This window comes from Choloepus didactylus, chromosome 1 (assembly GCF_015220235.1).
Source record: "Choloepus didactylus isolate mChoDid1 chromosome 1, mChoDid1.pri, whole genome shotgun sequence".
NCBI lineage: Eukaryota > Metazoa > Chordata > Mammalia > Pilosa > Megalonychidae > Choloepus > Choloepus didactylus.
The window spans coordinates 50534266-50557323 of NC_051307.1; the positions used below are offsets into that span (position 1 = coordinate 50534266).

General features: G+C 37.5%; 2 protein-coding genes across 2 annotated transcripts; both read left to right on the forward strand.

Moving 5' to 3' along the window:
- The first annotated feature begins 6352 nt into the window (after positions 1-6352).
- LOC119508937 (ubiquitin-conjugating enzyme E2 variant 1-like) lies at positions 6353-7991 on the forward strand. Its single transcript, XM_037802681.1, has 2 exons — positions 6353-6551; positions 7723-7991. Exons 1-2 carry the CDS (start codon positions 6353-6355, stop codon positions 7989-7991), a joined length of 468 nt encoding a protein of 155 aa, XP_037658609.1.
- A 12238-nt stretch (positions 7992-20229) lies between these two features.
- Positions 20230-22410, forward strand: LOC119529605 (actin-related protein 3-like). The gene has a single exon (XM_037830200.1). It carries the CDS (start codon positions 20361-20363, stop codon positions 21615-21617), a length of 1257 nt encoding a protein of 418 aa, XP_037686128.1. The 5' UTR covers positions 20230-20360; the 3' UTR covers positions 21618-22410.
- Positions 22411-23058: the final 648 nt, after the last annotated feature.

The window sequence follows — 23058 nt, forward strand, 5'->3', positions numbered from 1 at the left end:
AAATCATCATTGTAAGTATCAAAGTCAGAGTATTTCCCAAGAGAGTAAAGCCCATCATAACAGACTGAGAGTGCTGATGGTTGAGAATAACACCAATGGCCTAAGGGGAAATAATGGAAACTTCAACTTCCTCTAGTCTTGTACTATGAGTGTCCAGAATCTTTTTAATTTGGTCAGCAGTTTCTTTAATTTCCATAAGATCATCCATTTTTTTATTTAGTCTTGCAATGTCTTCTTTATGCTCTTCTAGGGTCTTCTTGATTTCCTTTGTATCCCGTACTATGGTCTCATTGTTCATCTTTAGTTCTTTGAGTAGCTGCTCTAGGTGCTGTGTCTCTTCTGATATTTTGATTTGGGTGTTTGGGCTTGGGTTATCCATATCGTCTGTTTTTTTCATATGCTTTATAATTTTCTGTTGTTTTTGGCCTCGTGGCATTTGCTGAACTTGATAGGGTTCTTTTAGGGTTTGTAGACCAATTGAAGTCCTTATCTCTAATTTATCAGATCTACAGCTTCGTGGAGTACACTTTCTCTAACTAACCAGCAGGTGGCGTCCACGAGCCACCTGTTCTCCACAAGCCAGTTCTCCCCTGCTTAGCCTTTTTGGTGAGTGGGGGAGTGAGTTTTGTGGGGTCCAATTGGTGTACCAAGCTTGCGTGTGTAGTTGGTGTTGCCTGCCCTGTATATGGGGCGTGTTTCTGGGCAGTCAGGGAGGGGGTTGGCCCTAACAATCAAATCTCCCTGGTGATCCTAGAGTTTTAAAGCTGCTGCAATAGTCTAATCCTTCCGTTCAGTCCTGCCACAGTTTGTCTCTGCCACTGACCCACAAGTCCTTGGTATTGGCGTACGGCTCCTGAGACTTGCAAGTGGGCCCCTCTTCCAGGCTGTGCACCCCGGGTCCTCTGTTGAGGGATGACTGTGCTATGTCACAGGTGAGTGCCGTCCCCCCAGGGTGGTTCTGGGCTGCTGGGCTGTGTAGGGAGGCTCCCAGTCTGCTGAAATGATGGCTGAATGGGGCTTTGTTAATTCACACTGCTCCACCTTCCCAACTCTGGGACAATCAGCTGAGGTTGCAGGGAAGGCTAATGTCCACGCCCAGTTTTGTGGTGTGTGCCTGTTATTTGAAGCACTTCCGTCACACTGGGTTGTCTGGGGCAGTTCTGGGCTATGGGGCTGGCGATGGGCAGGAGTGTTTCCTGTCCACCAGGATGATGGCTGTGAGAGGACACCCCCCTTTTCTAGGGAAGTTGTGGTGTTTAGTGAAATTTCTCAGCCACTGGATTATTGCCTTTTGTCTCAGAGCTCTCTTAGTTCTGCTCTTGACTTGATGTGCCCAAATTGCAATTCTTTGAAGCTTTCTGTATTGGGCTTCTTAGATTAATTGTTTTAGAAAAAGAAAAAAGGATTAAAAAAAAAAAAAAAGGGCCCTCCTCAGAGATCTAATGGGTTATTGAAATGCTAATAGACAAAGCAACCAGGGCCATTAAGGAAAGGTCCACAGGGCAGAGAGATCAGCTTTTCTTTGGGATTTGCATATGCGCCTCAAGGCCTGAGCTCCGCCCTTCCCCTTTCTGTGTTCACCAGAACTCCAAAAATCCTCTGCTTTTATTTTGGAGTTTTTCGTGTTATTTTTTTTTTCTATGCCTGTCTCCTCTCTGCTGGGCTGGCAGCTCTCAGATTCTCTGGTGTCTGGTCTCAGTCTATCTATGGTTGGAGTTTGGATCAGTAGAATGAGTTTCCGATAAGAGCTTCCACTGCAGTTCTCCCTTCTCCTTCCCGGCACTGATAGCCCCTCCTCCCATGGGACTGAGCCTGGCAGGGAGGGGCGCGGGTCCCCTGGCCACAAAAACTTACAGATTTCGCTGATCTCAACAGTTCCACGTTTTCATGAGTGTTGTATGAAGTATGCCCAAAGTCAGATTGCTCTGTGGTGTCCAGTCCACGCAGTTCCTGGCTTTCTACCTACTTTCCTGGAGGAGTAACTAAAACATACAGCTCACCAGTCTGCCATCTTGCCCCGCCTCTCTGGAAACTTCAGATAAAAATTTTTTGAAGAAGAATTTAAATGTGAACATTTTGAAAAGTATTATTACAGCTCTGATGTTCTAAATGGGGCATTTGGCAGAAGCCTGAAAATACCTCCACTGACCTCCTGAAGAAGGGGGAACATAAAGCTCTAATGGTGCAAGGAACAGGGTCCAATGCTTGGTATGAATGAGATGCCACCCCACGATGTAAGGACCCCAGGAGAAGGATCTCTCCATCAGAACAACTCCATCCTGATGTATCAGCTCCTCCATAAGGGAAAGATGGAACTTGTCTTGATTTACATTTCACTGGTAGATACTGAGGACCTTCAGTTGATTTAACCCTTCTAGCTGAAAGGGAGGCTCTGGTCTTCTACCACATTCTCCTATCACAGGTCATATGGTACAGAGGGACCCAGGGGCAGTTTCTGAGAAGAGGAATCCTATTTTCCCTTTTCTGAAAAGCAAATATGAATCTTCACAGGAATCCTTTCCTTCAAGAGACTCCCTCAGCACAACACATCCTTCACTGACAACTAGAAATGTTTTTACATCAAGCTCTGAATTCGATCTTCTGTCCATTCAAGAGAAGCTTTCAACTTTGGGTTAAGCCTGTCTTTCAATGAGTTTAATTCTGAAGATCAAGGATCATAGCCTGACACTTTCTTTTCTCTTTCCTAAAGCTGTTTTGATGTTCTATTTTCAGCTTTATTGTTATTAGTTAAATGATGATACATTGGCCCAAATGGAAACTTAATAGATTTATAATTCTTAAGGTAACTGTTTATAACTATAGATTATTTAAATGTGAATTTTATAAGTCAATTGCTTCATTTCATTCTATTCATAGGTGGTTAATAACAATAATTTTGTTGTTGTCAATGAGTCTACTAAAATATCCAAGAAACACAAAATTTTCTTTCTTTTTTATTTTTTCTTTTGGTCTTCTAAAATAATTTTGAACTTTTCTACTTTAGCATTATTCCTATTATTTAAGTGATTACACAATAGCTCAAAAGGAAAATTTATAATTTTAGATTATAATTCTTAGGATAGTGTTTTGTAAATGTATATTATATAAAGGTGAACCTTAGTGAATTGTTTCCATTTTACTTGATTTCTAGATAGAATAATTATAGAATTTTTGTTGTTGATATTTAACAGGTCTTTCGTATTGACTTAGAACAATTTTTGTCTCTCTTTTATAGAGGAATTTTCTCTCTAGTTTCGCTGTTATAGTTAAGTGATTATACAATTGCTCAAATGCAAGTGTGACAATAATAATTCTTAGTGTAGTCATTTATAAATGGATTTATGAGTAAATTGCTTCTTTTTCTTCTATTTCTAGGTAGTGTAAGGACAGCATTTCAGTTGATGGTGTTTAAAATGCCCCCATAACATGAACCGTGGTAAGACTTTCACAGGAGCAGCCTTACATTTGGAGACAGTCAAAATTCAAAGTCCATTTGTGTATGTCAAGGGCTGAATTTACCCCAGTTATGAGACTAATACATTTACCTAAATATATTTTAATTTCAAAGAAATACTCATTCACAGATTTCATTGTGCTTAGTGTAAAATCCACCCCTCTCACTGTAGACCACAAAATGCTGCATGAGCTGCACCGTCTCCTTGTCTCTACCTCCAGCTCAATGTCACTCTGGCTTCCTGCCAATGCCACAAAGACCTTAAGATCCTCCTTTCCTTTCCCTCATTCTGCTTTTTCTGCCTAGAATGCTTTTCTCCTAGTTCTTTGCCTCTCTCACGTCTCCTGCATGCTTTAAATGGGATGTTCTTGGAGACGGGTTCACTGATTTCCGAATTGAAATTAATTCCTCCTGTTCCCGTTTTTTATTCACACCTTATGCTTTTCAAATTTCTTTGCTAACACTTATGACGATGTACAATTATACAATTATGTATGCGATTGTCTGTTGAATGTGCATACCCATCTCACATCTGCATCATGTAATCAGGTATTAGATTTTTTTGTTTGTTTGTTTTTTAAACTGTATCCAGTCTTTTTAGGACTGGGCATGGCAAGTGCTTAGGTGTTTAGAGCATTTTGTCAGGACAGTTCTTCCTTGTGTAGGTTGTTCTGCATAATGATGAATAACAAACAACTTCCAAACCTCAGGAGCTATGACAACAAACATTAAATTCTCATTTGCAGTTCTGTGGCTCAGCTCTCATTTCCTTGGACTGGGATGGGCTTGTGTTTCTGCTCTGCTCCATTTGGCGAGGCCTGTTTCTGATTCAAGGACCTGGGCTAAAGGGGCAGCAACCTTATAGACATCTTCTTCACTGCAGATTTCAGAAGCACAAGAGTGCAAGCACAGCACAAGACATTTCTTAAAACCTAAAACAGAGTTGACACTCTCATGTCTGCCCATATTTCACTAGTCAAAGGAAGTCATGTGGCCAAAAGTCAGTGGGACAGGGACATCAACTCCTCCCACTTGTGAAAACCCCAGAGGCAAATAAATTTTCCTCAAGGGGGCTGAGCACCAAACCCTTCTCCCCTTGTCCTCTCCTATAAATAAGCCTCCTCAGTGCCTGACAGACAGTAGGAACAATAAATATTTTATGAATAAACTGATTTTGAGTAATCCTCCTCTAGAATGACTTTAACAATGAATTTGGTGCCTGCAACTGCTATTAGCATTAATTTAATGACTTTTTTGAATTTTTTCAATGATTATTTTATCATACAAAGATTTTGTTTACCCTCTGGCCCCTTTTTTTTCATGGTATGACTAGTGCACCTTTTTACTGACAACTTAAGTTTCCATAAAATTGACATACTACACTTTATTTAACCAGTTACTTGTTATGGGATATTTAAACTGTTTCTTCCTTTTTCTTTTCTTTCTTTATTTTATTTATTTATTTATTTATTTATTTATTTATTTATTTATTTATTTATTTTTGTCTTTTATAAATAACATTGTGATGAAGGTCTTTTAAGTCCTTATCAGGATTTCCATAATATTCTTTTGATAGATCCTAGAAAAGCATGGATCAAGTCCAAGGGCATTTTTAAAGTTCTTTACTTATTTTGACAAACTATTATTCAGAGAAGCTGTACTGCTTTTCACTCCCTTACCCACCAGAGCCTGCCCTGCTAACTTGGCTGCATCCTCCTCAATCTAAATAATAACATTAAAGATATTATGGTCTAATCAAATGGTGATTATGTTCCCTCATTTTAATAGCACCAAAGGATACTTAATGGGCTCTGAACTTTAGGGAGATTGTTTCAGAAGATAAGAGGGTTTGGAAGCAGGACTAATTGGAAGACATGATCTGCTCTGCTGAGAAACTGGAGGAAAGAGTTTGGGAGCCAGAAGGCTTGCAGGGGAGGGGTGGGGGAGCGGGGAGGGCTGGTGGTGGTGGTGGTGGTGGTGGTGAAATTGCAGGTGGAGGGTGGGGGCACATTGCTGGTTTCAGATCCTGCGCCTCATACCCCACGTCTATACGCAGGCATCACAATCCTCAGGGTCATCTTAAGCTGGTTTTGCTCAAAAAGAAGCCAAGCACAGGCACGGGTGGCTTGTGCTGACGTCTCCGAGTATGTGTCAGAGTTGCGGGGCTACAAGCCCCACGCGAAGTGTTTGCTGTAGGAGTCCCTTGGGAGTTCCGGGCCTCGTCGGGTGCGAGAAAGAATTTGGAGTGTTGTTAAATCCATGCAGCTTTGGGAGCCCCAACGCGACTTAACACCCATCAGCCGGGAAGTGCCTGCTCCCCTCCCCGGGAGCAGCCCGCTGGAGCCCCTGTACTGAATGAGCTGCCTGGCTTGCCGGGGCTCATCCGCCGCTGCTGAGATGTTTCTTCACCTCCCTGGAGTCCTGGCGGGTTGGGGGCTGCGGCCGCAACCGGCGAGAGATGTTCTTTCACAGCTTAGGGGCGTCGAGCAGACAAGAAAGGGGCTGCCCTCCCGGATAAGGGCCTGAGCTACCTGGTGTATTTCCCGATCCCGGCCGGGATTAGGAAGAGGCAAGCAATGCGCTGCTCACTCTCAACAGCGTGCTCGGTCCTAATCTACGCTCTCTGTGGAGCTCAGGGCAGCAAACAAGTCAAAGGAGGGCGTAAGTGTAGCTTTCAGGAGCCTGCAGGGGCCGCTGTTCTCTCTCGCCCGGCTCCTCCCGAGGTCTATTAGATCTCGCCAGGGGCACTGCCAGGGTCTGGGACGGTTTTGGATCCGGGCTTGATACTCCGCCTACCTTAGGTTCTCAGGGCAGGACATGAATGGTGACAACCATACCTGAGAGAGGGGAGCCGGGAATTTCCTCCAAAGGCCTCAGGACCACGTATTAGAAAGCACCATGACCCCATGGAAACTGCAGCACATCTCTCACTCTCCACGGGACCGAAAGTTAGTTGTCACTTTGTTGCCGTCTGATATTCATAGAGGGCCTTCTGTGCGCTGGACACTTCGTTACTCGGGCAGTAACACAGAGGAGGATCCAGCTCCAAGACGGTTCCTTTTTGCTGTCCACTTCTTTGGGGTGTCCACTGAGATCGGTGCCCAAAACTCTCTGTGACCAAGCCAGGGGCCATATGGCTGGGTCCAGGTAGGCAACCTCAGGGCCGAGGGTGATTGGGGTGTAGTCAGCATCCAGCCTTCCAGTGGATTTCTACTGAATGCTGGTTGACATTTTTAAATTTTTAACAGATAATAGGAAATGAAAGAACAAAGATGTACTTAAGAACTTCTATGACTTGACCAAATTCTGTGCTGATTTGAATAGTAATTTCTGAATACTGTTGTGTGTGGGTGGGCTATCCATGATGTAGATACATTGTATTTACAGTCTGTAAACTGGAAAAAAAAAAGTCTACATTGTACATGCATAGTCTGTATGGCTATAGAACTGAATACATTTACCTTTAATCTGTATTATTAACATTTATTCCATTAATTTCTTAACTATAGACAATCAACAAAAATATAAATTAAGTCCTGATTTGTAGCACTTGCCAATTCTGCATGTAAATACCCACCATGATCAATTTTAAACTACAATGCACAGTCACTGAACACACATTTAGTAAGAGATTTAGAGTAGCATATTTTTATATAGTATTTCCGCCATAAAGATACAATAGACATAAATAACCTTAAGAAAATAGATAACAGCGAAATATAGTAAGATAAATTAGAAAGAGATGAATGTTTAGTATCCGTTACATTTTTAGGTAACATTCATTTAAACTTAAGTGTATATGATTTAATTTTTAATAATGCTGTGTTTAACAACTGGCTCAATTATTTCTGTAATTTTAACAATCAACTCTAGCTAGCTTGTGTGAGTTGGCTCCAGCATATAATTCCCTCTTGTAAAGGAAAGGTTTTATGGTTCACATTTCCATATGTATTTATATGTTTACTGAAATTCAAAATTTTTTAAAAGTACAAAATTAATATGTATTTATTTTTTTAATTAACAATTATTTATTGAGAGCTGTGAAGAACTGAATTGATAGAATCCATTATCATCTAGTACCAGTGTCAGCAAACTCACAGCATGGTTTTGTACTGCCAGCAAACAGAATGATATTTATTTTAAATGATTTCATATTATAAAGACTATTATCCTTTCCACAAGAACAGTTTCTTGAAGAGTTGAGGACATTGAAAGCAACATCAGTAGTCAACTGTAGGCAAGATGGCAGCCACTATGGGCTTGAACAATTTATGAAAATAGAATATACAGTCTTAAAAAAGAAAGTGGGCCTAAATGCCCAGAAGCACCCCCCTTTGTAAGATTTGTAACAAAAATTAATATGAATGGAGTTAATAGTTCTAATGGAGTGGTGGATCCAAGAGCCATATCACTGCTGGCAAAATGGCAGAATTCATACAGCAACAAAGTTATCCTGCAAGAACTTCAGTGCCTAATGATGTCTGAAGAAAATATGAAACTCCCTCAGCCACATGAAGGACAGTGTTATAGCAATTAATGAAAAAGAAAAACCACAGGCCCTCCCCCCACCCCCATTCAATTTAAGCAGTCTTCATTTTCCACACTAGTAAGTTTTCTAGATACATCTTATAGACCTCAAAGTACTGGAAAGGAAGCTCCTATTCAAAGGCATTTTATCTTAAGATACTGCAAATGATTCTAAGTTTTTGTCCATTTGAAATATATAAGTTGTGCTATAACAAATCGTACTGCCAAGTGTAACCACTGTCCATGTAGTTGAAATTCTGGGATCAAGAGAGCATATTTAAATTGTTTCCCCTCCTAAGTGGTGAGGCACATCTAATTAAACTGTGAAAAGACATCACACAGTCTCCTTGCTGCTGATTACATGGCCTGGGGTTTCTGCCTTCTCCCCCTTTACCTCCCCCTACCTTCCTCCTTCCTTCTCTCCCTACAACAGCCCTCCAGATTAGGTGGCTTATTAGAGTAGATGTGAAGGTTTCAGTCACAGCCTGTGGGACTACCACTGGGTATGTGTGGGTGCTTCATCTTTACCCCCTGGTTTCTTTTTTTAAGTCTTAAATGACTCCCCCCTTCCAAACCATCATCCTCTCCCCACTCTCCACTACCACCTTTGGCTGAAGAATAGATTGTAACCCCTTCTGCTCTCCTCTGAAACTGGCCTTTGGTAAGGAATTCTTTCAGGACTTTCCCCATGTCTCCCCTCTCACCCTCCCCCTTATCGAGGGGTGCTGCTTTTTCCTTCCTCCTCATGAAATCCCTTTCTGCACCTTCACCACCCAATGCTTTCCATGACACCCAATGCTTTCCTTGATTTGACCAGAAACCATCAGGTGAGGTTGGAAAGAGTCTCTGACCTCCCTCATTTAGGACCCGCATTTCTTTACTCTCCACCAGCCTGGGAAATGAAAATTGGGTCCTCAGCCCTGCTACCCTCTACTGTAATCATCAGCTGATGAATTTTTTTAGCTCACATTTTGATACGGTGATAAGAACCCCCACCAGGGTTACTCAGACCTGCCAGCTCCCAAAGTCCTTGGTGGTTAAACTTGGAAAAGGCCATTTGTAAGCACACACAATCCCTCTGAATGGTTTTCTTTTCTTGTAATTGCTTTTGCTTTTAAAAATTGAAGACGTTGTAGACAAACAGGGCTCTCATTTGGTCATCTTTGTGAACCATTTGGGTCTAGTTTGGAATCTGACAGCTGGAACAAAAAGAACCTTGAATTTGGTGCATATTGGGTTTTGGTGCCGCCACCTCATGATCCTCAGCAGGGACTAAGAAAGAACTCAGTGTGCACAGCAGATTCCTGAAACTGGCAGACTTGACTGCCTGACAAATTGCTGTGTTTTCCCACTTTTCTTTTCAGGACCACTAAAGGCTAAAATATGGATGCATTACTAAAATAAAAGCAATTCATTATGTCCTAAAAAAAAGAGTCAACTATAAAACAAGGCAAATGATTTCCAATGATTTTTGATGAATCAACAGATAACAATAGCGCTTCTATTTTGAGGAATCAATGCCAAGTTTGAAGTGACTAAAGAATTATCCTCAATGAATTGTTTATTGGAACAACTACAGGTGAGAATATTTTCAAACCAGTTGAGGAAATACTAATTTAGTACAACCCGAAGTGGAATCTGTAAGATGTGTTTCAATTGATGTTGGGAGAAATAAGTGTAGAGCAGAAAAAAAAATTAGTTTGACAGTGTACAAAGCTTGTGATTATGTAAGATGCTTCAAGTCTATATTTGTTTGCTGTGTTATTTACCAGTAGCTACTTTCCAAAAAAATATTTGAATCTATTGTGTTGTTGACTCAGTAGTGCCTATGGTGATCTTCATTTATTCTTGGGGACAGTTTTGTGATTTTTTCTTTTCTACCAGAAATAAAGGCTGAATATCCTGACTTGTCATATCATGCAGCAGTTTGATAGGCAAGCAGTGGCAATGTTTTATTGTGATTCTTTGAGATTGCGATTCTTTGCTCTTGACCTCCATTAATGAACAATGAATGATTTTGGAAATTAGCTTTTGCTGATAATGTTTCCTAATGAATTCAGTATAAAATTACAAGGCAAAGCAGTGCTTATATGTGGAACTTACTCTACAATAAGTCATTTAGATAGCTAATGTTGTTTTAATCATAAGTAGTATCAGATTGCTCTATTCATCCCCTGTGCCATCAAAGATTAAGACAAGAAATAAAATCTCCATTCCCACAAAAATTTGGAGCAGATATGTTTTCTGAATTCAAAGTACAGCTCCACTAGCACTTTTTGGATCCCAAGGCAAACATGATATAAATTTCCAGATTTCAAAATTGAAGAGCATCTACCTAATCTTCAATTGGAAGTAATTATTCTTCAATGTAATGACATAATTAAAAGGCAAATATAAGAGTAGACTCTGATAGAATGTTATAAATGCTTCCTGGTAATAAATATGTGCAATTAGAATCATATGCTAGTATACTGATACCAGTAAAATTTCATTTCAGATCAGCATTAACAACTGAACATTTACAATCAGTTTTTTTGATGGGGAAGAATAACTATTAATACCAGTTATACAAAAGGTTATTTAAAAATTTTTTATACTTGTACTCAATCATTATTATATTTTTATTCACCAATAAAGTTAGTAAAAATTTGTTTTCTCTTGTTATACAAGTACATATATAATATATTCAGTTTTGCCTCTTGGTGTTTAAAAACTAAAATTTTACTATATGATCCATTACAGAAAAAGTTTGCTGATCCTTGATCTCATTGAAAACAAAATTAGTAAGCATGAATTGGCTTTTTATAATTCTTTGTGGAGGCACTCTGATTGTTTGGTTGCAGCTGGTAATAATGAGTAAAATGGTTTATAAACTATTTTTGTTCAAATAGAGTAAATTAGAATGGTAATACATGATAAAAATTCTTTCAACCAATATTTAAATATTTGGCATTATAGTAGATGACCATTTAAAATAAAATAATGAAAGTACACAAAGCTATTGTTATTATTGGCATGTATTGAAGTATATTTCTGTGTCATGAAGAAATATGCTATAAACATGAACAATATCTTTCTAACCCAATTTTTTCTAATCTGAATTTATATACATTATTATGCATCATTAATCTATGCACCAAATTGCAGTATCATTTCACAGCAATCACTGCTTTGAGACAAGTCGCCAAGTTTCTTGTAAAGTTGTCTTCAAGTTACATTCTTGTTAGAAAGCTGCCTTAGAAAGATAACTCCTTTCCAGCATAAAATTATGGATGCTTGCCTATGGAAAAATATGTACTCTTTTGCAGGTAAAGGGCTTAATATGATTATTTATGATTGCTGTTTTATAAAACCAATTTATATGAATCTTAGGGGTAGCAAATATACATGGATTATACTTGGTACTTCCTTTGGCAATTATTTACTTCTTTCCCTATCCAAAAGGAAAAGACTTTTTTTCCTGATGTGGATATGGATATTACAACATGACCAAATATTCTAAATCAAATATTCAATTTTCAATTTTGAAATGTATCTGTTTTCTTACAGAGATTACTGGACATAGACATAAAATCTTCTACCACATGAACTATATCATGGACCAAAAATTTCCTAACTATATGCCTTTCAGTTTCAGAAAATAGACTACTTTGTTATACTGTCAATTTTGTGCTTAAAATTTCTATGATAATTTTTCTTATGAATAGATATAACTATGTGCTTCACTTGTCTTTAAACTTTGAAAACCAACTTTAAATCCCAGGTCATTTATATAATTTTACACATTAAGTATACACACATTATGACATATACACTGAAATCCTATCACACAACAAACGAGAAACTCAAGAACTCAATTGCCTTCATGTTCATTCATTCATTCAACATACATCTTTTGATTACCTACTATGTGCCCAGCACTGAAAAAGATGGTAAACTCTATCAAAGAATGGTTATTTTAACAACTCCTTTGTATTAAAGAACGTTATTGTTTATGTTTCATTAAAAAGAATCAAATGTTTCTCATACTTTTTAATCAGTGCTTCTAATATCATAATTAATTTTAAAATTTTATTTATTTGCTCCAATGTAGAAAAATTGCTCTATAAGGGAATGACAGTGTTTATCTTTCTACACTATGTTTTCCTTCTATGAATCTTTCAAAATGAGGACATAAAAAATTTTATCCTTAAGAATAATTTCTTGAACTAGCTTTGGTGTTAGCTTAGATTTTGCAGTGTGGCTTCATATTCCAGGAAGATGAATATATTTAATATACTTTAAATTGCATCATATTTTATGAGGTCTCAAGGGATCCATTCTTATATGAACCAAACATTATTGCATAATTATTGCTTCAGATATCTCAAATGTTGGTGACTAATTAAATATACATATAATACATTTATCAGTAATAAAATTGCAATGCCTCAATTTCTATTGCCTCCTGAAAGTGCCTGTCTATTCTGCGGAAACAGAAGTTTTAAGAAGGAGCAAGTGTTACAGCAACTGAGAGCAGGATTTATCATTAATAATTCATAGTGAAATTGAGACACATGGTTAACTAGAGAAATGCCAATATCCTCCAAGTAAGTGTTACTCTTAGTTTCACTAACAAGGTGATATGTAAGGCTTCATGGAAGATTTTAATTTATCTTTGCATGTACATTTTATTTATGATAAAATTTATTATATTATTAATTTAGAGTATTGTCACAGAGAAATTGTAGTCAAGAAGGAAGGAAGGAAGGAAGGAAGGAAGAAAGGAAGGAAGCAAGGAAGGATCTATCACTCCTAAAGCCACAAACTATACAACAAATTCTGTTAAATTCTAGTTCACTAGAATTCCTGTAACCTTAATTCTAAGAAATATTAGCTATTTGGCTATTTCTACCAAGAGAAAATTCCTGATATGTTATCTCTAAACTATGAACTGTAATGAAGTTTTCACCAACCTGTAATGATATTCCATTTGGGAAACACACACACACACACACACAAAACAAACAAAGCAGGAAAAGATTAAACAAACATCCTTTACATGTTCTGAGAATGAAAACAATTTATAGATAAATGATGGGTGTTTTGCTAGTTGATTTTACACTTGTACACTATCAGAGAATTGCCCTCCTAACATCATATTTGTGTTATTTTCCATTTAGAAATGGCAGTGATAGTAATTGTTTTATATATTACAATTATTTTGGTTAAATTAGTTGTTGGCAATACATGTCCATTCCCCATTTGTTGTGTGTGTGTGCGTGCTGTAATTTACTTGTCTTTGAAATACAAACACCTGTGGAAGCAAAAATATTCTCCCTCACAAATCATTAAACAAAGAATCCTAAGTAGAATGCATCTTACATTCTCAACTTGGGAAGTGGTTGTCATAGATGATAATACTGTAATGTTCCTGTAGCTTTGTGGTATATGGAGTATTTGAAAGGTATGGTTAATTAGTGTTCCTTCAAGATTATCCTGTAGGAAAATTCTCTGAATTCTCTGAATTCTGCTAGGGAATAATTTATGTAATAATCTCAAATAAATCAAAGTTTGTTATGTGAGTCTTTGTGTCTACTAAGGGCAAGATGATCATACTCTCTTTGAGTTTGGTTCCTTTCCAATTTATTTCTTTTCATAAATTTATACAAGCCAGTGCCTAATGCAAGAGCATTGTAGGATACTGATGTCTACAACTGAAAAATAATTACCTATCAATTCTAGACAATTGCACAAATAAGTCATTCTGGGAAAACAAAGCAAAATGGAATAGCAACAGGAATATAAGACATGCCTCAAACATGGTGATAGCATTAGGAACTTTCAGGATTTCTTGCTTTGTATTTTTCATTAGAGGTCAAGGAAGTTCATTCCCTCACCTTTGGGAAACTTCATTTCCATCTTCCCACTGTATGTTTCTTCCCTCTATTTTTAAGCAGAAGAAATGGCAAGAAACCTGGTCTAGCTGTTGTTGAAAAAATCAGGCATCATGCACCTGTCTTGATAGGTATACTATCCACACACTTAGAGAAACATAGGGGACTAGAAAAGATACCAGATGATTGTTGAATCAATAATTTGTTAATAATTAGTACAATATTTTGCTATACAAAAAAAATTAAGAATTGTTACAGTCCTTTAATCAATCAAAACCATACTTTTATGCTTTTTAGCAGTAATGTGTCCTCTTTTGGTAATCTTGACCCCCTGGAGTTGCCAGAATCTGCCCAACAGTTAGCTAGGGTAGCAATGAACCCTTCAAGTCCCACTCAAAGAGCTCATATGGCATCCTGTAACATGCAGTGCCTGCCCGTAACCAACTATCAAAGTTTTATTCAAATGGATCTGGTCATTCCTGGCATCCTGGTACAAAGGGAGGCTTGGGTCTTACACCTTTTCCTTTGGCAATGCCAACCATCAGTAGTCAAGGCCAAAACAAAAATTTTATACATTCTACATATCAAAAGGGAAAACAAAAAACATGCAAAGGCTATCAGGTAATGGAGTATGCTACTTAGTACCAGATAGCTCTAACTCCACATAAGAAAGTGCAGGATATTGAAGAATAGTCAACAGTACCCAATATTGAGGGAAAAAATATGTGTATGCTTTTACTATGCAAAGTGCAATTTTTGGAACAAAAAGTGTGGTTTCTTTGAGCCTGTTAGAAATGCAGAACTTCAGGCCCCATCCCAAATATTGAATCAAAATCTGCCATTTAACTAGATCCCTAGGTGACTAGTATACACAATAGATTTTGAGAAGGACAGATGAGAAGACTAAAGAAGGTTTGAACTGAGATCCCCACTCCCTAGGTGCAGTACCTTGCTCACCCAAAGTCAAAATAGTGCCAACCTTAAGTTTCCTTTTTCTGAAGGGGAGTTGTTACATTTTGAGAAAGAAATTCATATTGCAGTCCATCAACTTTAATATGTGGACATAGATAAAACCATATTTATTCTGTGATCTCCAGTGAATGTAATAATAAAATGCATTGATTTCATCTATGCTGTATTATTTGAATATTTTACAAGCATGAATAAAATTAGCTAAAGAACAAAGACTTTTCATTGAAGCAACAAACTACATTCAATTGTGCAAATCTCAAAACCAACATGAAAATAGTTAAATTAAAACTTGAACATTTCAACATTGCTCAAAAGTGACACCATATATCATGGGATTTTTCTGCAACTTTTTAAAACAAACAAAACTAAAGTTAGAAACAATTTTTAAAATGAATAGATGCCATATAACATTTTTAGAAAAAACATAATTGTAACTTTCCTCCTCCCTTCCTACATACTATATACACACAAAATTAGGTTTGAAATAACCGTTCCATCCTTAGTGGATGAAGAGAAGCAGGAACACTGAGCAATTTTCTATGGTGTGTTCAAGCATAAAATCAAGATAATACCAAAAGACATTATTATAATTAGCCATAAGCATGTTATTTCCTAGGTATGATGGTTCTAATGGATTTCTTTTATATGGTTTACTTCTTAGCTATTGCCAAAAGAGAGGGTCTACAGAAAAGCATTAGTTGAATTTGACTAATAGCCCTTGCTTTTTTGCAAAACTGGAATTATAAGAACATAGATGGAGATTCAACAATAAAAATAAACAAGGGCTTAATGTGGTTTATGCAAGGGACTCAACAGAGGTATTTGGACAAGAGACTCTATGGAAGAAAACTGGACAAACTGGAAATCCTTTAGTATATAGTGTCTTATGAATAATAAATCAATAATATCCTAAGACATGTTTTGTAGAATTGCATGGAAAGAAAGGATCAAGGGGAATCTTGGGAACTGAACTATATGTATAAACTCTTATATAATATTTTTTATGAGTAACTGATTTTTAAGAAACAAATAGTAACTAAACAGAAGCATTTTGCATTATCTTGCTATCAATTAGGCCCCCAAGCCATGGTTGAACTACTTCTTGATGTTCTTCTCCATCAGTAAAATTACATTCATAGGGTAGAATTCCTATTGACTTGGTTAAATTCTACCATCTGGCTTGTGTAAAGATTTTCCGCAAAGACACAGAGGGATTATTTACTCCAATTAAGGAACAGGCACTTATAGATCGTCTGCTCAACGATCAGACATACACAACCAAAAGAAAAAGACTGTGTCCAAAGCTCCACAAATTTGTTTTACAGGTTTCTAGTATTAATACTGAATGATGTTTCAAGTTGAATGAATTACTTTGACTTTAAAATTTGTTTTTAAATGAATTAGAGAAATTTGGGAAAAGAAAGATTTCTTAAAATTAATTAGTTCACTTATTAGTTGGTTTCCATATTTCAAGCACTCTACTAAAATTTTTACATCCACCATTGCACATTATATATATCAATTCCTTAGGTTAGCTACTATCTTTATCTCTGTTTTACAAGTCAGGAAAACAGAGAGCTAAAAGTTTAAATTGCTAACTGAAATTCACTTACTTAGAATATGGTAGCAGAGTAGTAAGCTTTGGAAGAAACAATATACTATGAATATAAATGTGTTTCACGTTTAAATACATGTAGTTAAACTATATGTGGATGTCAAATTCTGAGCATTTCTGCATGCTTTATCCTTATGAAATTTCCTATAAAAATGACTTTATTTTTGAAAAAACATAAAGGATTCTGCTTGCAAATATATATGTGTATACACACACACACACACACACACACACACATTTACCTTTTTTTGTGACTACAGTGGTTGATTTATTTGTGATGTTATTACCTAAAGAGATGATATAAGTAAACATATCATTTGCTACAAGTGAGGTAAGAGGTAAATAAGGAGATGAACACAAAGAAGCCACCAGTAGAGGCAGGGACAGGTCATTGGTGACCTTTGTTGGACCATTTTCAAAACTATAATGAGAGCAGATTCTGGATTGCAAAAATCTGGTATGAGAAGGCAGTAAATGTAGAATATTTTCTAAGAAACATATTAATGATGGGAAGCAAGGAAGCAGTAATTTGGAGATAAGTCATAGATTAGATTGTTTGTTTTTGTTTCTAAATTAGATATGGACACTTTAGCATGTGTAATTAAAAGAAAGAATGGAAAGAAGCAAAAAAGGAGATTTTAGAGATATAAAAGGAAAAGATATAATTGAAGGAAAAAGATATAAGCAGAGCAAGTTAAGGGATAAAGATGAAAGACATAGGTGCTGGATTTAGGCTAAGTAGGATTTATATTTATCTGTTGATCCTGAAAAAAAAGGTAATAGTAAGAGAAAATATCAGAATCACTGTCCTTTGGAGTGGGAGAAAATTGAATATATTAAGAACTATGAAAACTTAAACTGACAAAAGCAAACAACCCAATCTTAAACTAGGCGAAAGTCTGGAACAGATACTTCTTCAAAAGAGGATATAAGAATAGCAAATAAACACTACACAGTGAACCCTAAGTTCAACCATGGGCTACAGTTAATAGGGCAATTATAAAAAATGTACTATCATCAATTGTAACAAGTGTTCCACACCAATGTAACCTCTTGATTGAATGTTTCCATGGATGTGTGGCTCCATCCATTCTGCACAGATCATTATTGGATCACTGGAGTACTTTAAAAAGAGCCACACAGGCCCAGACGCTGCTGTAGCCTAGAGAGGAACGTCCTAGGAGAAAGCCATTTTGAAACCAGAATGCCAGAGCAGACACCAGTAGTGGAGTGATGTAATGGGAATCCTGTCTTTTGCGCATGATTGTTCTGCAAAACTGCAACTTCTCTAATAAAGAATTTTTAAAAAAGAATAGCAAAAAGCACATGAAAAAAAGTTCAATACTACTAACTATTGGGGAAATATAAACTGAAACCATGATGACATATTACTACATGCTATCAGAATAGCCACATTTTTTTTTAAACTGATACTGCTAAGTGCTGACAAGAATGCAGAACAACCTGAATTTTCATACAATACTGAATGCAAAAATGGTACAACCAATCTGGAACAGAGTTTGGCAGCTTTATATATACAGAAAAGAAATGACACTTATCAAATACCCAGGAGCCTCACTCCTGGTTATTTACTCTTAGGAAATAAAAACTAGGCATATTCAAATCTCTACGTAATTTGTTATAGCAACTCCATTCATAATCACTCCAAATTTGTAACAACTCAAATGTCCTTCACCAGATGAACTGATAAACTGTGGTACTCCCATGCAGTGGACTGCTACTTAGTAATAAGAAGGATCAAAGTATTGATATTTGCATCAACTTGGGTGAATTTCAAGGCATTGTGCTAAGTGAAAGAAACCAGTCTCAAAAGTATATGCTCCAGGATTCCAATTATTTAGCATTGCCAGAAAGACAAAGCTATAGCATATCGGTGGTTCTCAGGGCTTGGGATGAGGGAGGGTGTATCTATAAAGTGACAACACAATGGAGTTTTTTGAGGTGATGGAACCATTCTGTATTCTCATTATAGTGGTGGTTACACAAATCTATACATATGTTAAAATTCATAGAACTGTAACAAAAAAATACAGGATGATCATTTAAAAAATAAAGTAAAAATGATAGGTTTCAAGACTGATCTGGATAAGAGGAGTGTTCTGGTTTGCTAATCCTGCCAGAATGCAAAGCACTAGAAATGGATTGGCTTTTATAAAAAGGGGTTTATTTGGTTAAACAGTTACAATCTTAAGGCCATGAAGTGTCCAAGGTAACACATCAACAATCAGATACCTTCATTGGAGGATGGCCAATGGCGTCCGGAAAGCCTCTGTTAGCTGGAAAGGCACATGGCTGGTGTCTGCTCTGGCATTCTGGTTTCAAAATGGCTTTCTCCTAGGACATTCCTCTCTAGGCTGCAGCAGCATCTGGGCCTATGTGGCTCTTTTTAAAGTACTGCAATGATCCAATAATGATCCATGCTGAATGGATGGAGCCACACTTCCATGGAAACATTCAATCAAGAGGTCACACCCTAATCAAAGCTGTCACTCACAGTTGGGTGGGTCACATCTCCATGGAACACTCAGTCACAAGGTTCCAACCTAATCAACACCAGTGCATCTGCCCCCACAAGACTGAATCAAAGATAATGGCATTTTGGGGGACATAATACATCCAAACTGGCACAAGGGGGTAAAACAAAGTGCGAGTTAAATTGCTTTATATAACAAGATAATTGGAATTAGAGAGTTGTCTTCTGGCAACACAAGTAAAACGGACTGGAAAAGGAAGACTGGAAAAGAAGATAGGAGAAGAAAGGAGGACAGAAAAGCCAACAATAAGGGGCAAACCAGGACCTAAAAAGAAATTTGCTTCGTGATAAATTGTCTGCTGCAGAAGAGACCAACTTAAAAACAACAGATTTCTTTCTCATTTGGTTGGTAATCTCTCCCCTCTGTTATGATAAAAATTTCAATGAAAATTCTGTTTTGCTACAGAAGTTTTGGGTTAGAGTTGCTTCAGTGAATATAGAAGAAATGGCTTCTGCCCTTTTTAGTGGCGCCTCAACAACCTTGTGCGAAGGGAACAGCAGCTGAAGGAAAGGAGATGGTGCTAGAGAAATGAGAAACCTGAGTAGAAGACAACACATGGAAAGCACACTCCTCCTTTGAAAGAATCCTCAGCCATATTGTAATGGGTGTTGAATTACCCATAAAATAAAAGGATTTATGTGTCTAGTCAAGGAATAGCTGATTCAAAAAAGTTAGAGGACGTTGGGCTACTTAGTTACACATGCACAAATGAAAATTCCAACAGCAAGGTGCTCTTTGAAATTATGCCGATAATAATCACTGTCTTGGAACTTCACAAACATAATTTCCATAATTTAATTATTTGATGTCTAAACTCCTTTATAAGAAGGAAACTTTTCATGAAATCAAATATACCTTATTGGGATTTGCATATTATTAGATCTGATTCTAGCAATGAAATAATTTACTTTTCCACACTTTTGCAAGTACAAATTCACTATTTTATTGTTGTTTTTAACTCTCCATACAAATTCACTTAAGCGTTTGGTAGGAGACTTATGTAAACGGCATTCTATGTAATGTGGTGAGCTAGCCATGTAGCTAATGTCCCTGGGTTGCTTGTGATCTAGGCACCTGCCCTTCTCTGAACCAGTAGCAGCTGCAGAAAGCACTGTGAGCTTTTATGCTATTTGCGTACTGTTCCTTGCAGCTTCTCGAACAAATTGCTCAACAGAAAAGGATGGTGTCATTTGTAGGCACTTAAAATACAACAGAGAAGTATGGACTTCCCAGTTCCCCCCCGGACGGAGAGGGCGGCCCGGTTGTGGATGGTCAGATAGCCCCCATCTCCCGCCGCCAATCCCCGGCCCTAACCAGCACGGAGCAGACGCCGGCAGTGGCAGCAGCAGGCGAGGAGGAAGATGGCGGGACGGCTGCCGGCCTGTGTGGTGGACTGTGGCACCGGGTATACAAAACTAGGATATGCTGGAAATACAGAACCACAGTTTATCATCCCTTCCTGTATTGCTATTAAGGAGTCAGCAAAAGTGGGTGATCAAGCTCAGAGGAGGGTGATGAAAGGTGTTGATGACCTAGACTTCTTCATTGGTGATGAAGCAATAGAAAAGCCTACATATGCAACAAAGTGGCCAATCCGCCATGGAATAGTTGAAGATTGGGACTTGATGGAAAGATTTATGGAGCAAGTGATCTTTAAATACTTAAGGGCAGAACCTGAAGACCATTATTTTCTTTTGACTGAACCTCCACTGAATACTCCAGAAAACAGAGAATATACCGCTGAAATAATGTTTGAGTCCTTCAATGTTCCAGGCTTGTACATTGCTGTGCAGGCTGTTCTTGCCTTAGCTGCATCCTGGACCTCCAGACAAGTAGGAGAACGGACATTGACTGGTACTGTAATAGACAGTGGAGATGGTGTCACTCATGTCATTCCTGTGGCTGAAGGGTATGTGATTGGCAGCTGTATTAAGCACATTCCAATTGCAGGACGAGATATAACGTATTTTATTCAGCAACTGCTGAGAGACCGAGAAGTAGGAATCCCGCCAGAGCAATCCTTAGAAACAGCTAAGGCAGTAAAGGAGCGTTATAGTTATGTCTGCCCAGATTTAGTAAAAGAATTTAACAAGTATGACACAGATGGGTCAAAGTGGATTAAGCAGTATACTGGAATCAATGCTATCTCAAAGAAAGAATTTTCCATTGATGTTGGTTACGAGAGATTCTTGGGACCTGAAATCTTTTTTCACCCAGAGTTTGCTAATCCAGACTTCACACAACCTATCTCAGAAGTAGTAGATGAGGTAATTCAGAATTGTCCTATTGATGTCAGGCGTCCTCTCTACAAGAACATTGTCCTCTCTGGAGGTTCAACCATGTTCAGGGACTTTGGACATCGCTTGCAAAGAGATTTGAAAAGGACCGTGGATGCCAGGCTGAAATTAAGTGAGGAATTGAGTGGCGGTAGATTGAAGCCAAAGCCTATTGACGTACAAGTGATTACACACCACATGCAGCGATATGCAGTCTGGTTTGGGGGATCGATGCTGGCCTCTACACCTGAGTTCTACCAAGTATGCCACACCAAAAAGGATTATGAAGAAATTGGACCTAGCATTTGTCGTCACAATCCAGTGTTTGGAGTCATGTCGTAAAATTGACTTCTAGTTCCCGGGGCTAGGGCGGTGGGGAAGAGATCTTTCTGATTACCTGTTTTGTCTGGATGGCTGGTTTTGAAGTTTAAAGCCTGACTTGACAATAATAAGACCAAACATAATTATACAGGAATATTTTAATAAGTATATCACCATGCGAATGTTGAGGAAAGCTAAAATAAATAAGTGTTTTTCTTTAGATTGAATATTTGAATCTTATGTGTAACAAAAAGAAGTGGATTTTAGTTCTTTCTGTGCCCTGATATTTTGTATATTATTGAATTATCCAAGATTTGATGGGATTTATCGGTATGTAGATAGCTCTATAGTGCTTGAATTGTACACATCTAAGTGTGCAGTGCAAGAGCTTGTTTATATTTCATACTTTTTATACTTTGAGGAAAAAGTCAAAGAAAAACTGTAGTATTTGAGGAAAAAAAGTGACCAAGTAACAAGATAAATTCTAAAAATAGCCTCATGTGACTTGACATACACACTCATGGGATTCCAGTTGTTAGGAATTGCTTCCACCCCTTTCCACCCTGTCAATGGTTTTCTTTGCAAGTGCTTTTGGAACTAAGAAGCTAGTATTTTGGATTAACTGATGCCTGCTAGTGCTTTCTGATTACTCGCATTCTGTTTCTTGCTTTAATAGAAAAGTAAAGACAAGACTGTTGGACCAGTATTGCAATCCTGTAGTGTCATTTCTTATTAAAAAACCAATAATTTGATGATGAAAATTGGTGTATTTAAAGCCTAACACCATTCTAATAAAGGCACACACTTCTTTTTACTACTTGTTTCAAGCTCTTTAATCTCTTTACAAGTTAACCAATCTATTGTCTTCAGACCTCTACAATAGTTCTTTAAAATCACAAGAGTTGGTTAGCAAACTGACTTTTATATGTGATCTATACAAATAATTGTGAACTTTTAATATGTTGAGTGCTTTCATTTTGATAACTGGATCTCCATTGGATATTTTCATTTGTATAAGTCATTTGCAGTTTGAAAATTTTTTTTAGTGCCAGTCCCTGACATATCATGGAAAGTTAATTTTCTTTACATTTAAAAATATCTGGATCATGAAGAAAAAGTGATGGAAATAAATTAAAACTGAATTAAAAAAAAAAAAAAAAAAAAAAAACAGAGAAGTATGCTGGGTTCTGAAAAAATCTGAGAAATGTGAACGGAACAGCCTTTTGGTTTTATTGCTGACTTGAGTGAAACAGGCAGTAGTATAAAGCACTCTTCTTACTATTCTGACAAGAATATAACTTTCCCAAACATTTTGGCTCTTATTTCACTTTTATTCACTTGTTTTGAAACTACATATCATCTTCTCACCCCTTGCTCTCCTGTACAATAATCTATTTAGAGGTACTTGCTTTTGTTTACACCCCCCCCCCGTCCTTTTATGCTTTGCTGCATTACTTTGTGA

Bases quoted from the DNA above. Each gene is read 5' to 3' on its own strand.
- LOC119529605 (XM_037830200.1), top strand. From the start codon at position 20,361: ATGGCGGGACGGCTGCCGGCCTGTGTGGTGGACTGTGGCACCGGGTAT.
- LOC119508937 (XM_037802681.1), top strand. From the start codon at position 6,353: ATGACCCCATGGAAACTGCAGCACATCTCTCACTCTCCACGGGACCGA. The intron at 6,552-7,722 runs GTGCCCAAAACT...GGGCTTGAACAA, and splicing joins TGGGGTGTCCACTGAGATCG to TTTATGAAAATAGAATATAC.